Raw genomic sequence first — 19297 nt, 5'->3', positions numbered from 1 at the left:
TCAGTGTGCCAGAATAAGAGAAAAAAAGTCTAGGCCTTTAGCAAAATGATTTAAAAGTAACAGTGTCAGATAATCTGTATTTTATATCTGTCCTATTTTTATAAATTTGATGATATAGATTCTGCATTTCCTGTTAACAGTAATACTAATACTGTTAACAGTATTCACAAAGTTCAAACAAAGTAATTATAGGAAATGTGGAAGTTTAAGTGTGGATTTTTAGAAGCTGAAAAAGGAAAGTAATCCTGAAGTCATCATGTCTTCTCAAAGACACAGAAAGATTGGACATTTATAGGAACTTAAGAATCAAAAACAAAAATAGAACATGTCTGTGGGAGGGGCACCTGGGTGGCTCAGTTGGTTAAGCGTCCGACTTCAGCTCAGGTCATGATCTCACAGCTTGTGGGTTCAAGCCCCATGTCAGGCTCTGTGCTGATGGCTCAGAACCGGGAGCCTGCTTTGGATTCTGTGTCTCCCTCTCTCTCTGCCCCTTTCACTGCTCATGCTCTCTCTCTCTCTCTCTCTCAAAAATAAACAAACATTAAAAAAATTTTTTAAAAGAACATGTCTGTGGGAAAAGGCTGTGTGTATTTTTAAAGGAAGGGACATGTCTGAGAATTTCATAAAATGTAAATCTTTTCCACACACAAGAATATTACAGAGAACTTTTTGTAAGACATTCAACAAATCATTCTCAGAACCACTATGTTTTGCCTTATTCAGAGGGCTATTAAGAGCTAGAATGTAGAGACAGAACGAATCCAAACAAAGAGAAATAATCCCTTATAAAATCTGTATGTATAATTCTGAGACACTTTTAAGAAACAAAAACAAAAGAAGCATCAAATGCCCCAAAAAGCAAAAGACAGACAAATCAGGATTGTCTCTTAAAAACCATTTTCTGCATCCCAACTTTTACAGGTCAGATTTCTACCATTTTGTTTGATGCGGGCTCCAAAATGCCTTATGGCAAAAAGGAACAGGCTCCTGTTCAGAGTGGCACTGCACAAGAATTTTCTCTCTCTTTTTCTTATCCCAATGATATTATCAAGGGCAGCCACTTTTGGAGTACAACTTAGATGAATATGAAGGGCTTTTTAAGCTCCACTGACCATTTCAAAGAAAATTCTAAATTAAATATAATGCACCTCTGAGGTCCTTTTTCTCCTTATCACACAGTAAAAGCTCAAAATTTGAGATCATTTTAAATTTGCTCAATGCTGTATGAAAGATGGTATTCCCAAGATGATTTTTACCAACTCTCCCTCACCATTTGAGTTTAGAAAATAGCCTAGAAAGGTTTAAAAATACACTCTATTGTTGGAGCACCTGGCTCAGTCAGTTAAGTGTCCAACTTCAGTTCAAGTCATGATCTCACAGTTTGTGGGCTCGAGCCCCATGTGGGCTCTGTGCTGTCAGTCCAAGGCCTGGAGCCTGCTCTTGATTCTGTGTCTCCCTCTCTTTTTGCCCCTCCCCCACTTGCGCTCTGTCTCTCTCAAAAATAAACATTAAAAACAACTTTTTAAAACATACTCTATTGTCAATAGGATCCAGAGAGGGAAAAAGGCGGCAATTTAGTTCCCTGAAAACACAAAGTTGGGTAGAAACCTAAGTCTTTTATTTATTTTTTTTAATTTTTTATGTTTCTTTATTTTGAGAGAGAGACACAGAGAGAGGAAGACAAAGTGAGAGAGAGAGAGAGAGAGAGAGACAGACAGACAGACAAAGTGCGAGGGGGGGAGGGGGCAGAGAGAGAGGGAAACAGAATCCAAAGCAGGCTCCAGGCTCTGAGCTGTCAGCACAGAGTCCAATGCGGGGCTTGAACTCACAAGTGTGAGATCACGACCTGAACCGAAGTCAGATCTCAACCAACTGAGCCACTCAGGTGCCCCAAAACCTAAGTCTTTTCAAAGTGAGCAAGTAGTTGGATAAAGACAACTGGACTCGGGAAATTACTTTGATACAGGGAAGTAATCCATGGAAGGATTTATAGCGGGGAGTAAGGTGGGACTTTTGTAAGGCTACAGACCCAGAAGACTGGTAGGATTCATTGCATTAGCTGTTCTAAGCTCGGTTCTTGTTTTGTCATTTTAAAAGCTGGATCTTCCTAAAAGTGAGATTTAATGAGAATGACATTATATCCATGTATTTATGCAGTACGGACTGCACTGTTTTATTGATATACATTATTGGGTTAATGTCTAGTGTCAAATAATTAAGATTAAAATGATAATAGGGGCGGCCTGGGTGGCTAACTGAAGTGTCCAACTTCGGCTCAGGTCATGATCTCATGGCCTGTGGGTTCGAGAGCTGCACTGGGCTCTGTGCTGACAACTCCGAGCCTGGAGCCTACTTTGGATTCTGTGTCGCCCTCTCTCTGGCCCTCCCCCATGCTCTTGCATGCACGTGTGCTCTCCCTCTCTCTCAAAAATAAATACTAAAAAAAGTGTATTATGATTAAAATGGGAATGAATAACACCTGCTTTCTGTGCCATGAGTAGGAAATGGTCTTGCTCTAATCCACTGAGCTTCCTGGTCTACCCTCACATCTGTGGAGCTGTGACAAGCCAAAGTGTTGTGTGTTGATTCTCCTTTGGAATCTTATTACTCACTCGCTGTCCTCTAAGAAGTCAGGGTTCCTCCCCAACACTCCCTAAATAGAACATTCCATTATACACTTATATTCAACTTTGAAAAATTAAACTGGATGAATTTAGTCAACCTCAGTCTTACTTAGGTATCCTTAGATCATAGATTTTTTATAAATACATTCATCTTAGTCATTAGATTACAGACATTCTGGTCTAAGAAAAAGGGCTACCTGAAATACTTTCAAGTCCTATGAACCTATAAATTTGTATTTAATACATACTCATTTTGATAGGTATGGGGCACTCAGAATTAAGAATAAGATACAATTAGGAGCACCTCGATGGCTCAGTCAGTTAAGCATCTGACTCTTGATTTTGGCTCAGGTCATGGTCATCATGGTTGTGGGACTGAGCCCGGAGTCATGGAGACTTCTTGGGATTCTATCTCCCTCCGGCACCTCCCCCACTCACATGCACACACGCTCTCAAAAATAATAAAAATTTTCAAAAAATAATAAATATTATTTAATATTTCAAAAAATAATAAAAATTTAAAATAAAATTTTAATAGGGCACCTGTGTGGCTCAGTTAGTTAAGTGTCTGGCTCTTGGTTTCGACTCAGGTGACGATCTCATGGCTCATGAGTTCGAGTCTTGCATTAGGTTCTGCCCTGTCAGCACTGTTTCTCTCTTTCTCTTAAAAATAAATACTTAAGGGGCGCCTGGGTGGCTCAGTCGGTTAAGCGTCCGACTTCGGCTCAGGTCACGATCTCACAGTCTGTGAGTTTGAGCCCCGCGTCGGGCTCTGGGCTGATGGCTCAGAGCCTGGAGCCTGCTTCCGATTCTGTGTCTCCCTCTCTCTCTGCCCCTCCCCCATTCATGCTCTGTCTCTCTCTGTCTCAAAAATAAATAAAAACGTTAAAAAAAAAAAATTAAAAAAAAAATACTTAAAAATTTAAAAATAAATAAAATAAATAAAATCTTTAAAAAGATTCAAGTTATAGTTTGTTAAATTATTTTTATTAAGGCATCTCTGTGCCCAATGTGGGGCTCTAACTCACAACCCTGAGACCAAGAGTCACATGCTCTACAGACTGAGCCAACCAGACACCCTAGAAGTTATAGTTTTAAGTTGTAAGTCTACACTGCAAAAAATTCGCATAAAAATGCAATTAATATCAAAGTGACAGATCAAGGGGCGCCTGGGTGGCTCAGTCGGTTAAGCGTCCAACTTCAGCTCAGGTCGTCATGATCTCACTGTTCATGAGTTTGAGCCCACCGTCGGGCTCTGTGCTAACAGCTCAGATCCCAGAGCCTGGAGCCTGCTTGGGATTCCACGTCTCCCTCTCTCTCTCTCTCTCTGCCCCTCCCCTGCTCGTGCTCTCTGTCTCAAAAACAAACAAACTTAAAAAAAAAAAAAAAAAAGGATGACAGATTAAAAAAAAAACAACCTCAAACTGCCAGGTGAGGGTACTAGTATTCAGTAATTCAAAATAAAGCAAAATTGCATCAACTCTCATTCTTCTACTCTGCCCTCTTTAAAATACATGGTAATACCTCATCAGTCTGACAATACACTTTATCTGGTATGTGAAAATGAGAGGGCTTTCTCAAAACTCCCTTGTATGATGAGCTGGGAAGATGATGAGATTTAGATACATCAGCCTATTTATCAGGATACTGGCCATAGGAAAATAACACTGAGAATACCCTTCCCAACCATCTACATTTACGTATATCTATAATTTGTCAAAATCAATGTAAAGAGCAATATGGCACCATACTGCAAAAGAAAGTCTGCCAAATTTTTCTAATCATGTGGTGCATATCATTAACTCTGAAACTATGGGGGCACTTCACTGCCTATCAACTTCCTCCTTCTAGAGCACCATTCAAATTCAACTGGGTTTCCCGTTTCCTTTCACTTTGTTCAATTCAGATTATCTTTACCTAAAGTACTTCCAGACACTCTTTCACAGACCCTTTAGGCAATTATTTTCAACAATGCAAACCAAATCCATTATTCAGATCCATTATGTCAATTCATTTAGTATCATGACAATCCCCCTTATAACTACCTCATGTCATATCCTCTGCAAACATGGCCATTTGTTAAAAGTCCTTTAGAGGCTTCTCTTTCCAGGAAGATGGGACAGACTAGTTTTCTCTATTCTTCCTCTTAACTAAAACTAAAAACCCTAGACATACATAAAACAAATAGGACTCTGAAAGGTGGGGACAAGACAGAATGGCTAGAACTTTGGGATCCAAAAGAACGACACAGGAGTGAGTTTCCTGTTTTTCTTTTGCTTCATATATCTGACTGGTTGCTGGAGTTAATGGGTAAAACTCAGAAATGTCAACGAATGCAGGGCGGGGGGGAAAAGCCCCAACAAAAGTCAGCTCTCCCAGCCAAAAAGGACCAAGAAAAGGGTAGGTTCCCAAGATAGAGAACTTATGTAAAATAACTACTCTACTCCAGCCAAATACCACAGAAAGCACTGTGGCCCCACTTACACCATGCAGCAAAGACTAACTCCCATCCTTATTAGGCTATAAAGAGATGCCTCACACTCTGCAGGATGCTGTCAAAGAAGGCAGGGAGAAGGGACTTAACAAGGGTACCTCACTCCTTGTGGTATAGTGGGGACAATGTGGGGAGCCTCAAATTACACCCCATCCAGCAGTAATGAGGCACTCACACCTACCTGCTGGGATAATGTCACAAGAGGCCTTGTGGGAAGCTGGAGCTCACATCAGTACCCTCAGGAGTGAATGGAGGCTGAATGAGAAACCTGGATTTCTGCTCCCACCTGGCAGAAACAAGGTGGCACCCACTCTTCTCCTGCCAGAGTGCTATTCGTGGAAAACAACTAAAAGAAAAGGTTTAGATCCAGAGTCTTCTAAACCAAAAATATCTAAGTTTTAGTCAAAAATCACTCCTCATACCAAGAACCTGAAAGAAAATGAACTGAATGCACAAAGACAATTGATGCCAGCTCTGAGAAGACAGAGATGTTAAAAATTATCTGACATGTTTTAAAGAGGCTATGGTCAGAAGGCTTCAGGGAACAATTACCAGCACTCTTGAAACAAATGAAAAAAATAGTCTCAGCAAAGAAACAGAAAATATAAAGGAGAATCCCAAATGAAAATTTTAGAAAAAGTAAAATAACTGAAAAACACAGCAGATAGGATCAAAACAAGAATGGAGAATGTTCTGTCTTTGGAGACAGAACAACAGAAATTATTCAATCTGAAAAACAAAAAGCAAACAGACTAGGAAAAAAAAAATCAACAGTCTCAGTAACCTGTATGACTATAAAAGATCTCATACTTGTGCTATCAGGGTTCCAGAAGGAGAGGAGAAAGAGGGCCACACTGAAAAAGTACTTAAAGAAATAATGGCACACAAGTTACTTAAAGAAAATATTTACAGAAATAATAACAAAGACATAAACCTGAAGATTCAAAGAAACTGAGTGAACTCCAAACAGGATAAACCCAAAGAAATCCATGCCAAGAAACACGTGACTCAAACTTCCGAAAACCAAAGGCAAAGAAGAAATTTTTAAAGTAGCTACAGACAAAGGATACTCCACCTATAGGGGAAAAACTCATTGAATGACAGATGATTTCTCATCTGAAACCATGGAGGCTTGAAGAAATGGCACACTGTTCAAGTGTTAAAAGAATAGAACTAACCGGGGGCCTGGGTAGCTTAGTGGGTTAAGTGTCTGACTCTTGGTTTTGGCTCAGTTTGTGATCTCATGGTTCATGAGTTGGGGCCCCACATTGGCTCCATGCTGTCAGTGTGGAGCCTGCTTCGGATTCTCACTCTCTCTCAAAATAAGTAAATAAACTTTAAAAAATAAAATAAAATAAAAATAAAAAATAAATAAAAACTATGAACTCATAACCTCATGTCTAGCAAATATATATATTTCCCTCAAAACTGGGGAAATCAAGAATTCTCAAATAAAACAAAAAACAAAAAACTTACAGCAAGCACACCTATACTAAAATAATGGCTGAAGGAGTTCTCCAAATAGAAAGAAAGCAATAAAAAGAGAAAGTGCATCAAGCAGAAAGAAAAACACAGCAAAAATGTGGGTAAATAGACTTATTCTCTCATCCTGTTTCTAAATTATGTTTGAAGGAAATATCATACTGATGTGATTCCAAATGTCTGTAAAGAAGGTTTTTAAGAAAATTATAAACAGGGAGGGTACTGGGACATAAAGAAGTTCAACTGGTAAAATGACAACACCAGTAGAATGTGGTAAGCTATGTATATATAATGTAATACCTAGGTCAACCACCAAAAGAACTTCACAAAGAAAGACACTCAAAAACACAGATAAATCAAAAAGGAAATCCAAAAAAAATGTTTAAGTCATCCACGGTAAAGCAGAAAAAAGAAAACAGAGAACAGAGGGGAAAAACAGTAGATTTGAACTCTAACATATCAAGAACTACATAAATGTAAATGCTTTATATGCACCAAGTAAAAGACCAATTGGCAGAGTGGGTTAAAACAGACATAGCAATTCTAAATGTGTATGCACCAAAGAGAAAGAGAAATACACAAATCCACAAATATAGCTGGAGATCTCAACACTCTCTTTTGAACAACTGTTAGAACAAATAGACAATCAGAAAAGATGGAGAAAAATTCAACAATGGAAACTCTTCGACATTTATAGGATACACCTTTTTTTCAAATAACCACAGAAAATAAATCAAAATGGTTCATATCAAGGACCATTAAAATAACTCAACAAGTTTAAAAGAAGCATATATAACATCTGTTCTCTGACCATAACAGAATCAAACCAGAACTCAATAATGCAAAGATAACAACAAAATTTCCAAATATTTGGAAACTGAACAAACTTCTAAATAATCCATAGATCAAAGAAGATATCTCAAGGGAAATAAAAAAATATAGTGAGCTGGATTTTTAAAAAATACAATATATTGAAACATGTAGGGTACAGCTAAAGCAGTGTTGAGAGGGCAATTTATAGCACTAAAAATGGTTTTACAGTAATCTCCCTTTCAAATAAACAAACAAACAAAAAAAACAGTAGTCTCCCCTTATCCACGGAGGAATACATGCCAAGACCTCCAGTGGATGCCTGAAACTTTGGATAATACTGAACACTATATATACTGTGTTCCTGCCTACACCTACATATTGACAATAAAGTTTAAGTTATAAATTAAGCACAGTAAGAGATTAACAATAAAATAGAACAATTCTAACAATCTACTGTAATAAAGGTTATGTGAATGTGATCTCTCTCAAAATGTCTTACTGTACCACACTCATCCTTCTTGTGACAAAATACCTACATGATGAGATGAAGTGAGGTGAATGATGTAGGCACTGTAAGAGTTAGTACTGACCTTCTGACGATATGTCAGAAGGAGGATCATTTGCTTCTTACTGCAGTTGACTGTAGGTAAATGAAATCATGGAAAGACAAACTGCAGGCAAGAGGGGAGGAGTACCATATTAGAAAAAAAGGAAAAGTCTAAAATTAATAATGTAAGCTCCTACTTTAAAAGCTTAGAAAAATATGAGCAAAATGAGCTCAAAGCAAGTAGAAGAAAATAACAGGAGGAGAAACCAATCAAACAGAAAAATTGAAAACAGAAAAGTCAACGAAAAGAGTGTTGGTTCTTTGAAAAGATTAGTAAAATTGACAAGTCTTAAAAAAAGAGAAGACACAAATTACTAATATTAGGAAATGAAACAGGATATCACTATAGCCTTATAAACTACTACAAATACTACAAACAATGCTACACACATAAATTTGACCACTTAGATGAAACGGACCAATTCCATGAGAAGCACAAACTATTACATCTCACCCAACATGAAACTGATAAAACAGTCCTATAACTTTATTAAAGAAATTGAATTCACAATTTTAAGACACAACAAAAAGAAATCTCCAAGCCCAGATGGTTTCATTGGAGAAAACTATAAAATATTTATAAAACAATTAACACCAGTTCTATATAATCTCTTCAGAACACAGAAGAAAGGCACTGTCCAATTCATTTTATGAAGCTAGTATTACCTTGACACCAAAACTAGACAAAGGATCACAGACTTAAATGTAAAACAGAACTATAAATTTTTTTTTAAAAAACATGTCCCAACAATATCGAGAAATCGAACAGGATCTACCAATGTTCTCCTCCACACAGAGTCTCCTCCAATAACACTGAGATAATGAAAGAAATCATGCAAAATGGCCCAAGTTCAAGCCATAATGCAAGTCAATGAGGATTTATTCCATTATAAGACAGGGACATACAGATATGTCACCAGAACAAATGAAGAATCAGAAAAATATCAAAGCTTTCAGATACATGCTGTCAAACTCACTGGATAGGGCACACTGAAAGAAGCAGCACAAGGACAGAAAGAACAATCCTGGATTGCTGCCAATTCCTGGGGAAATTCATGGGGAGAGAATGGCTATTTCAGGATTCTTTGAGGAGTAAATGATCTGACATTGAGAAGGTGATTATTGCAGCTTGGGGCCAACTGACAAGTTCAGATGAACCATAACATATCATTTATTTTCCATAATGCCATGCATTTAAGTGACCCCTTAAATTGAAATTAAGCAATGTAAGGTTCTCGATGAGAGTGGGATCTTTATCTCTTCACCTTCTTACTATAATGTGCCTCTTGTTTTCTTGTTTCACCCCAGGCTCCGTGCTTCTGCTTCCTTTATATCACTGAGCATATAAAAACACTAATAGAGAACAGCAAAGTAGCTAAATGCCTTTAAAGTTCTTTGGTTGTCTTTATTTTTCTTTCATGATAATGTCCTTTTTGACTTTGATAGTTCACAAAAAATGTGATAGCACATGTCTTAAAAGTTCATAGCATTACTTTGTAGAAATGAAGTAGTTTGTCTTTAACCAACAAGGATTTCAGACAAAAAAAAAAAAAAAGCTATGGAAACACCCATTTATCATCTTTATGATTTTTTTCAAATAATGCTTTCTTAATTCAGACCTTGCTTAAGATTTGCCAAAAGCAATGAAAAATATATTATTGTTTCTCTCAATAAGCTAACATTCTGGGTTTTTCTTCATTTGTCTTAACCTAACTTGCAATCTGAACTCAAAAAGAAAGTAACTCTCCACAGGAAATAACTATCATTTATGGTAGTTTTCTCCTTATACTGTGTAATGGTCTGTGCTGTAAAGAAGATGGTGTCTGGGAGGGAAAATTTCCCACTACCTCTCTTGGGTCTTTTGGCTCATGTAATAATTAACAAAGGACAGATTTAAAAATAGAGTACAAAAATCTGCAGGCTATAACACTAAGTCCAGGGTTCCTACACTGACAGCAAAAGCAATCCATAAAAGAAAAAAATTGATAAATTGGATTTCATCAGAATTAAAAACTTTTGCTTTCTGAAAGACTTAAATGAAAAGACAAGCTTTCGCTTGTCCCATTATATGCGGGAGGAAAGATTTACATACTACTTATTACTACTTATCTGACAAGGACTCCGATCTAAAATACATAAAGAACTCTTGAAAATATCTCCAATTAGAAAATTGGCACAAGACATGAAGAAACACTTTATCCAAAAGACGGCAAATAAGGGGCGTCTGGGTGGCTCAGTAGGCTGAGCATCTGACTCTTGATGTCAATTCAGGTCATGGTCTCACAGTTTGTGAATTCAAGTCCCACATCAGGCTCTGCCCTGACAGCACAGCACAGAGCCTGATTCTCTCTCACCCTCCCTGCTCACACACTCTGCCTTTCTCAAAATAAGTAAACTTAAAAAACAATTTTAAAAAATGGTTAAAAAAAAAAGATGGCAAATAAGCTCTTGAAAAGATGTTCAATATCATTAGCCATTAAGGAAACACAAATTAAAAACCACAATATCACCACACAACTACTAGAATGGTAAGAAAAGAAAAAAGAATGATGACACCAAATACTGGCAAAGATACAGCTAGATAAGCCATACATTACTCTGGGATTGACAAATAGTATAGCCACTCTAGAAAATGGTTTGCCAGTTTCATAAAACATAAACATGCAACTATTTCATGACTGAGATGACCCAGCAACTGCACTCATGGGCATTTATCCCAGAGAAATAAAAACTTATGCTCATTCAAACTTCGGTACACAAATGTTTGTAGCAACTTTATTCGTAACAGCCAAAAACTGGAATCAATCCAGATGTTCCATCAATTGGTGCATGGTTAAACACAATGGTCCATCCATACCAAGGAATACTACCTCAGCTCTAAAAATGAAAAAAACTACAGGTATATACAACAATCTGGACAAATCACTAGAGAATCGTGCTTGGCAAAAAAAGCCTGTCCCAAAAGGTTACATACTGTATGATTCAATTTGTATAACATTCTTGAAATGACAAAATTGTGAAAATGGAGAATAGCTAAGTGCCTGCAACTGATTAAGGAGAGACTGGAGAGGGAAGGGGAGTGGGTGTAGCCACATGAGGGATAACTGCGATAGAGAAATGTTCTGTACCTCGACTTTTAGCAGTATCAACATACTGGTTTTAATATTATACCAGTTTTGCAAGACGTTACCATTGGACAAAATGGGGTACAGAGTACAGGAAATGTTTCTGTATTATTTCATACAACTGTATGTATGTAATAATTATCTCAAAATAAAAAGTTTAATTAAAAAAAATGAACATCTTTAAAAAGAAAGGCTCTATACCTGCTAATCTGCAATATATGGTCTGTGTTCATTTACCACTATGTCCTCACTTCTACTTGTCATTCAAATCATCCATAAGCAATGAATTTGCCAAAAGCAATGGAAATAGATTACTGTTTCTTGGATTGATTCTTATTTTATGCAGCTAATACCACTCAAATGAAATTACTCTTGCTAAAGTCAATGATAATCTTCCAACTACAAAACAAAATTGAAACTTGCTAGTTTTTTGATTTACCTAGCCTCTAAGTATTTGACACTGATAATTAGTTTATTCCCCTTCCATGAAATTCTCCTACCTCTGCTGGTTATCCTTGTTCCAGAATTCCCTTCTCTGAGAAGCCTTGCCAAACCTCTCTCATCCCACAGTGGCCTTCTGGATTTACTTAGTAAACTTCATAATATCAACATCATTGATTCCCTTTTTAATCTCCTCTAGCACACCAAATATTCCTAGAAAGCAGTGTCTTATTTTATCTCTGTATTTCTGAGGCCTAATAAGAATGAAGAGTTGGGGTGCCTGGGTGGCTCAGTCGGTTAAACGTCGGCTTGTGGGTTCGAGCCCCACGTCGGGCTCTGTGCTGACAGCTCGGAGCCTGGAGCCTGGAGCCTGGAGCCTGCTTCGGATTCTGCATCCCTCTCTCACTCTGCCCCTCCCCTGCTCATGCTCTCTCTCTCTCTCTCTCTCTCAAGAATAAACAAACACTAAAAAAATTAAAAAAAAAAAAAAGAATGAAGAGTTAAATATGCTGCATGACTTGTTTATTAGACTGAAAGTGTAGTCAATAGTTTATTCAGGCTCTTTGAAATAAATGAAAGTACCTCTCTAACTCTTACACATTATGTCCTCTGAATCAAACTCATCTTGACACAACTTTTAGGAAGCATTCTCCAGTGATTACACAAAGTCGCTAATGTGACCCACACTGATTCCTCTGCCCCAATAATATCATTTTAATTACTTATCTAAACATATTTATGATAGTTGCTTCTGGTTTCATATTAAGCTTCTGAAGGGCAGGCAATTCTATAACTCATAAGCACTTAAGACACAGTTATAGGTCTCTAGGAACTTTATAATACTGAGTGTTTAAAATAAACAGAAAAGAAGACTACTTGTGAAAAATAACTGGGTTAGTTACTAGAAATCAAATTAGGCTACTAAAAGAAAATATTGCAAATGTATCACCCTTTAAAATCATAAATACTGCATCTTAGCTCTGAGAGCCTTCCAGACTAACCTTCGTCTTGTTGAACACTCTTCTTCTTCGTTGGCTACCCATCCAACATCAGCAAAAGACACCACTGCATCCTCTCCTGGATGGCTAGGGCTCCATTCTGTTGTAGGGCTGGTAAGCTATAAGTTATAAACAGGAAAGGTGTTTGTCACCAAAATGTTAGAATAAAACTTTTTAATCACCCAAAGGAAAATCATCAGCTCTGGTGTTACAAACACATGGACAGTTTCTAACATCTCCATTGAAGGTCCCCACAAAAGAGAACATCAGTTATGTTGTATCATTGCCTAATAGGTTTATGACAATCTCTGAATTATAACTTAACTTTATTCAATTTTTATTTTACAGGTCAAATGAGATTGGCTTTAAAAACAAGCCAACAGGGGTACATGGGTGGCTCAGTGGGTTAAGCATCCGACTTGTGATTCCGGCTCGGGTCATGATCTCACGGTTTGTGGGTTCGAGCCCAGCATCGGGCTCTGTGTTGACAGTGTGGAACTTGTTTGGGATTTCCTCTCTCTCCCTCTATGCCCCTCCCAGCTTGTGTGTGCATTCTCTCTTTCAAAATAAATGAACTAAAAACAAAACAAAAGTCTTAAAAAAAAAAAAAAGCCAACAAATACCTGTGTTCATCCTAAAATATTATGAAAATTTTTAGAATTTAAGCATTAAAAAAATCAATTTTTCTGAAGAGATTTAGTCAAAAAAAGTATAATAATAAGAACAAGCAAGCAATACATGTGCTAAATTTGGGAATATTTTAAAATGGATTCGTATATAGAGATGCTGTTAAAATGCTGAAAATAACATTTTTAAAGATTTTTTTTTAATGTTTACTTATTTCTGAGAGAGAGAGACAGAGCATGAGCAAGGGAGGGGCAGAGAGAGAGAGAGACACAGAGTCCGAAGCAGGCTCCAGGCTCTGGGCTGTCAGCACAAAGCCCGACGCAGGGCTCAAACTCACGACGTATGAGATCATGACATGAGTTGAAGTCAGACACTTAACCAACTGAGCCACCCAGGTGCCCCTGAAAATACATTGTTTTAAATCATGATTTTTAAAGTATTAACTATATTAAAGAACAAAACAAATAGAATTCTCTAGCTAAAGTTTAACCACATAAATGACAGAATATTCTGAAATACAAAGAAAAAGCATGCAAGTTCTGAAATTTACCTTGGAAAGTAGATGGAAAGATAATTAAAGTGTTGTTATAAGTGTAATGCCTCAGAGACAGATGACCAATGACTAATGATTTTAAAATAAAGTTATCAGATTAATACTTCCTAAAAGTGAGTAACACTGAGGTTTAAATAAAAAAGAAAATGCAGACTTTTTAAATGAAGAAAAAAGTTAAAAAGGCCAAAGAGATTTACTTATTGACATATTTATCAGAAAAGTTGTGCTGTAACCCATGCTTTGTTTGAACCTTCTCAATACTATTGTTGCCAGATCAGGCTTTTGAAGCTACACTTAAATAATGCTTCTTCCTCAACGGTAAAATATACCACGCAAACACATAATACTGAAACAGTTAAATGTCTTTAATATTATGAATAAAATTTTAATTGAACACACTGGCTACTCATATGTACACCCATTCTGGTACCATAATTACCTAACATTATCAACTTAATAAAGCACCATTAGAAAACTGACATTTTAATAACACACTAAGAATATCAAGTATTTAAAATGCCTTAAATTACAGCTTTTGGGCAGGACAAAGGTACAGTCAAGAGGGAAAACAGTTGTATTAAAGGAGTAAATATTTAAGAATCTAATCCCATGCAAGAACAAAAAATAAACAAGAATAATGGAATTAAGATGAAAAGCCTTTCAAAATTCAAATGTTTTAGGGGCACCTGGGTTGTTCAGTTGATTAAACATCTGACTTCAGCTCAGGTCATGATCTCATGGTTCGTGGGTTCAAGCCCCACATTGGGCTCTGTGCTGACAGCTCTGGAGTCTGTTTGGATTCTGTGTCTCCCTCCCTCTCTGCCCCTGCCTCGCTCATGCTCTGTCTCTCTCACAAATAAACAACAAAAAAAAATTTTTTTTAATACAAATGTTTTAAAGCATGTACTTGAATAAGTGGCCATAAGAGAAGAAAAGTAAACACTTTAGGAAGTACATTACCAAGGGATACGATCAAAGAAAAATCGAAAGGATTTTTATACTTCTCCCCCATTCCATTTTAGATATTTATCCAAATAAGTCAATAAACACACAGATATTCAGTCAGTGGATATCTCATACAACTTAAATTAACATAACTCAAATGGGCATCACATTTGATCTTAAGAGCCAGAGAAATCTGGCAATATTATTCCTATCCACTACTGAAAAGAGAATGATGGGGTGCCCAGGTGACTCAGTAGGTTGAGAGTCCAACTTCGTTCAGCTCAGGTCATGATCTCGCAGTTCACGTGAGTTTGAGCCCCACATTGGGCTCACTACTGTTAGCCTGTCAGTGCAAAGCCTGCTTCAGATCCTCTCTCTGACCCTCCCCAACTTGTGCTTGCTCAAAAATAAATATTAAAAAAAAGAAAAGACAAAAGAAAACAGAATCATGTATTAACATTCCCATTACATTGTATTAGGGAGATTCCAAGTGGATTACATGGAGATACTTAAACAAAAAGGTCTCCAAGCCCTGTGGAAACTCCTAGAAGGAACACAGTAATGGGCTATTCTGTACAAGTGAAAGATCATAAAAGTAAAACCTGAATGATGAAGATGCTAGTTCATGAAGATCAGTCTGTTTATAACTATTTTAGAAAACAAAATAGTAGGGGCACCTGGGTGGCTCAGTCGGTTAAGTGTATGACTCTTGATTTTAGCTCAGGTCATGATAATCTCATGCTCATGAGATCGAGTCCCATGTCAGGCTCCACCCCGAGCATGGAGCCTGTTTGGGATTCTCATTCTCTCATTCTCTCTCTCTCTCTCTCTCTCTCTCTCTCTCTGTCTCTCCCCCCCCCTCCCCTGCTCATGCTCTTAAACTAATTTTTAAAAATGATAGTAAATAAAATTTTATTTCAATAGTTACTAGTTTGTTGGAAGTGAGGTATATTTAAGACAGGTAAAATGAAGTTTTGACCTCAAGACTTCTTTCCCACAAAAGTTAAAAAAATTAGTTTTCTTCCTAGATATTTTTGTTTATAAAAGGAGAAAAATGATACTTTTCTAAAAACAAATATTTAAAAACATAAATCAACACATTTTTGACAGCTTTTCAGAGTATTTTATAATGTAAAGATCAAACAATGTATCTAAATTTTACATCTGTAGTACCTTCAACATATTAAACATGAAATGTTGCTTTCTGCATAAACTTAAAAAAACAACAATTTTCCATTGACTTAGTTTACAATCTTACTAAGAAATTATTCTAGGTAATCACCAAAATAATACCCTGTCTATATAACACATGTTCAATGAGATGAAAATATTGATACTTTCAAGAACCAATTCCAGAATTGATCATATCTGTATCATTACTAATGGACATCCTGCCCCACAGAATAGTCATCTTAATACTTAAGTCACATATCTACATAACAGTGATTTATGCCATTAAAAAAGAAATAAAAAAAAAGGCTAACAAAGTCCCTGGGGAAACCAAACTCATCCAAAAGACAAAATAAAACTCAAAATACAGTAACACTGATCTTATTTTAAAGATTTAAAGTTGTTGCTGAGGGGCGCCTGGGTGGCTCCGTCGGTTAAGCGTCCAACGTCGGCTCAGGTCATGATCTCACGGTCCGTGAGTTCGAGCCCAGCGTCGGGCTCTGGGCTGACTGCTCAGAGCCTGGACCCTGTTTCTCCCTCTCTCTCTGGCCCTCCCCTGTTCATGTCTCCCTCTCTCTCCGGCCCTCCCCTGTTCATGCTCTGTCTCAAAAACAAATAAACGTTAAAAAAAATAAATAAATAAAGTTGTTGCTGAAATGCGCACTGAGTAACAAGAATGGAATAGGAGGGGCGCCTGGTTGGCTCAGTCAGTTAAGCGTCCGACTTCAGCTCAGGTCATGATCCTGCGCTTCCTGGGTTCGAGCCCCGTGTCGAGCTCTGTGATGACAGCTCGGAGCCTGGGCCCTGCTTCAGATTCTGTATCTCTCTCTCCTCTCTCTGCCCCTCCCCAGCTTGCACTCTGTCTCCCAAAAATAAATAGATATTTTAAAAAATTTTAAATAAAAAAGAATGGAATAGTAAAGACAATTCACTTAATTAAGTACCAGTTAAGGTAACATCAGCGCAGGCAAGGGGGCTGATGGCATGGAACTGTTGGAAGTACAATTTAGATGGCACTACTGACATGCATGGATGACCAATGGGAAGTTTGAAAAAGACAAAGCCAACTTACTGAAAGTTCCAGCAAGGTCCTGTCCTATCATAGCTATCGTTGTGACAGAGGAAAAAAAACAAAACAAAACACACAGTGAAGAAAGAATAGAATTTTTTTTTTTTTCCAAAATCAAGGGCATTATAAAATTTTAAATTAAAATTAGTATTTATTGATTTGTAAGTATCCAAATTCCTTCCAGAACGTATGAAAAGTATTTCATTCAGAGCAAAAATTCAGTAGCAGCATTATTATTTTTACTGATCTTAAGTTTAATTCAACATCTGGTACAACTTAAATCACCCAAAATTCAATTATATTTCAAAAATTTTACTACAGTTAACTTTAGATAATTTTTAATATTCTGATAATGTAAAACTATACCAACTATACCAGGACAAATGATTTAATAAAATGCATGAAAGAAAAATACACAGCTTGTATAAAAGTTGAAATACTTAGAATAAAATATTAGAAGAGCTAATTTTGTCCTAATGTGACTTTTCATAAAATAAATACACTGGTATTAGGAACCAGGATTCTCTCAGTTTCTTGCCAAAAAGGGTATAATAGTAAATAGACTCAGTCTATTTTCCACCATTTGTTTATATTCCAATGCAAAACATGTATTAAAAGCAGCACAGCAAAATAATAATCTTTAACTTTTTAAAATTAAAAAAAAAAAATCTCTTTTTACTAACAGATTTAATTAATTTAATTAAATTAAATTAATTTAACAGATTTAATTAATTAAATTAAATTAATTTAACAGATTTAATTAATCTTTTACTAACAGATTTAATTCTTTTTCTACTAATTCTTGCCATAATTAGAAAAACTGAAAGCAAAATTTCTATATTTTAATATAGTCACATACAGTGACACCAACAGGCCACACAATATACCTGTGTAAAGAACACCAAATCCAATATTCTGGCCAAGACTCAGCCACTCATGTTTTTGAGTAGAATGTCACTTTTTAAAAAGCGAGCATTTATTAAAGCTTTCTATTCATGCACCTAAATTGAGGCAGGGTAGGAAGAGAAGGGGAGGAGGGAACAGGGACAGGAAAGACATCAGAGAGACAAAGGGAGAGAAATGTGTCTCTCTCTCAAAATAACCTAAGAAGGTAAGTAACAGGATCCCCTGGAGAAACTAATCTTTAAGAAATCAATTACTGAGAATGAATAAAACATCACAATCGTTCATTGTTTAGAGTTACGCTTCAAATTACAGTGCCACACTACCAAATTTATCAAACATAATACTGTATCTGCATCTCGTTCTTAATGGCCATTTGAGAGCGAAAATTACCAAGAAGTTTTAACATCACATAGAGTATGACATCACATGCTAGCATATTCCAGAATACTGCAGAGTAACTGAACAAAAAAAGTGTTAAGTTTAACAGTTAGTTTTAGTATTAATCCAGGCACTTACCTTCACATGGCTCAGACACCAAAGACCACCAGACCACATGAAGTCCCACCAGCCTTCTCTTAGCTCCTCAAACTATAACTTCTGTCTTGCCTGTTCCAGAACCTATGCACATATTCTCTCTTCCACCAACTCCACCCCTTACCCCAACTGTGAAGAGCTGGCTCCTTCTAATCTTTACCTGTCATTCCTCCAAAGGCACCTTCCAGACAAACCACCAATTATTATCCTGCCCCATGCTATACTATGTTTTCCTTCACAGCATTTAGTATAAATTATATGTGTATTAGAATATTTACTTGTTAAATATCTCTCCCACTGAATCAAATCCCAATAAGGACAGAGATCACGTCTTTTTGGTCCACCATTGATCAACAGCCCCTAGAATAATGTAGATTTCAAGTTTATTTGCTAAATAAAGATGGGCTGTGACAAGTGGCTATTTTACTTCCAGATTTCATCACGGGGTGTGAACTTTAGTAGAATTTCATTCATTACTTGTTTGTTTACAGAACATTACCTCTACAGTTCCAACAACTCCTAGCAACCCCAGAAAACAGGAGTGGGCAGGGTTTCCACAAGGAAAAAAGGTGGTCCAAGTTAAATTACCCAGAAGTCTGTCAGTTACAAAAACTGAAAGTCCAACTTCTATACCCACTGCCAAGTGGCCCACCCCACTTTTTCTGGTAGTACTCAAGATAACCTTTAATTTTTTTTGCCTTAAGGTTTTTTCATATGTAGTATTTACCACCCCAATAAGCTGCTTTTGGTTCCACATGTTTAACTCATTCAATTTAAAATTTATAAAAATGCACCCCCAAGGTGCTTTTGTAACAATTACTTTTGTAACTGTCAATAGATAATTCTGTTACTGCTTTAAGGAAAATTTTCCCTAGCAAAATGCTAAAATACAATATGTGCCTGAAGTTT

The 19297-nt window shown here is 36.7% G+C and overlaps 1 protein-coding gene across 3 annotated transcripts in view; it reads right to left on the bottom strand.

Moving 5' to 3' along the window:
- Positions 1-19297, bottom strand: part of MTFR1 (mitochondrial fission regulator 1) — a 62139-nt gene that overhangs the window by 10215 nt on the left and 32627 nt on the right. For 2 of the 3 annotated variants that reach the window (XM_019421235.2, XM_019421236.2), the window contains exon 4: positions 12588-12703. In XM_019421235.2, coding sequence (XP_019276780.1) covers positions 12588-12703 — 116 coding nt within the window. Of the gene's footprint in view, positions 1-12587; positions 12704-18370; positions 18930-19297 lie in introns of those variants that run through there. The other variant, XM_019421237.2, reaches the window with a different exon arrangement.

This window comes from Panthera pardus, unplaced genomic scaffold (genome assembly GCF_024362965.1).
Source record: "Panthera pardus isolate Hobbes unplaced genomic scaffold, ASM2436296v1 HiC_scaffold_7, whole genome shotgun sequence".
Taxonomy (NCBI): Eukaryota; Metazoa; Chordata; class Mammalia; order Carnivora; family Felidae; genus Panthera; species Panthera pardus.
This window is presented reverse-complemented; position numbering and strand designations above follow the sequence as displayed.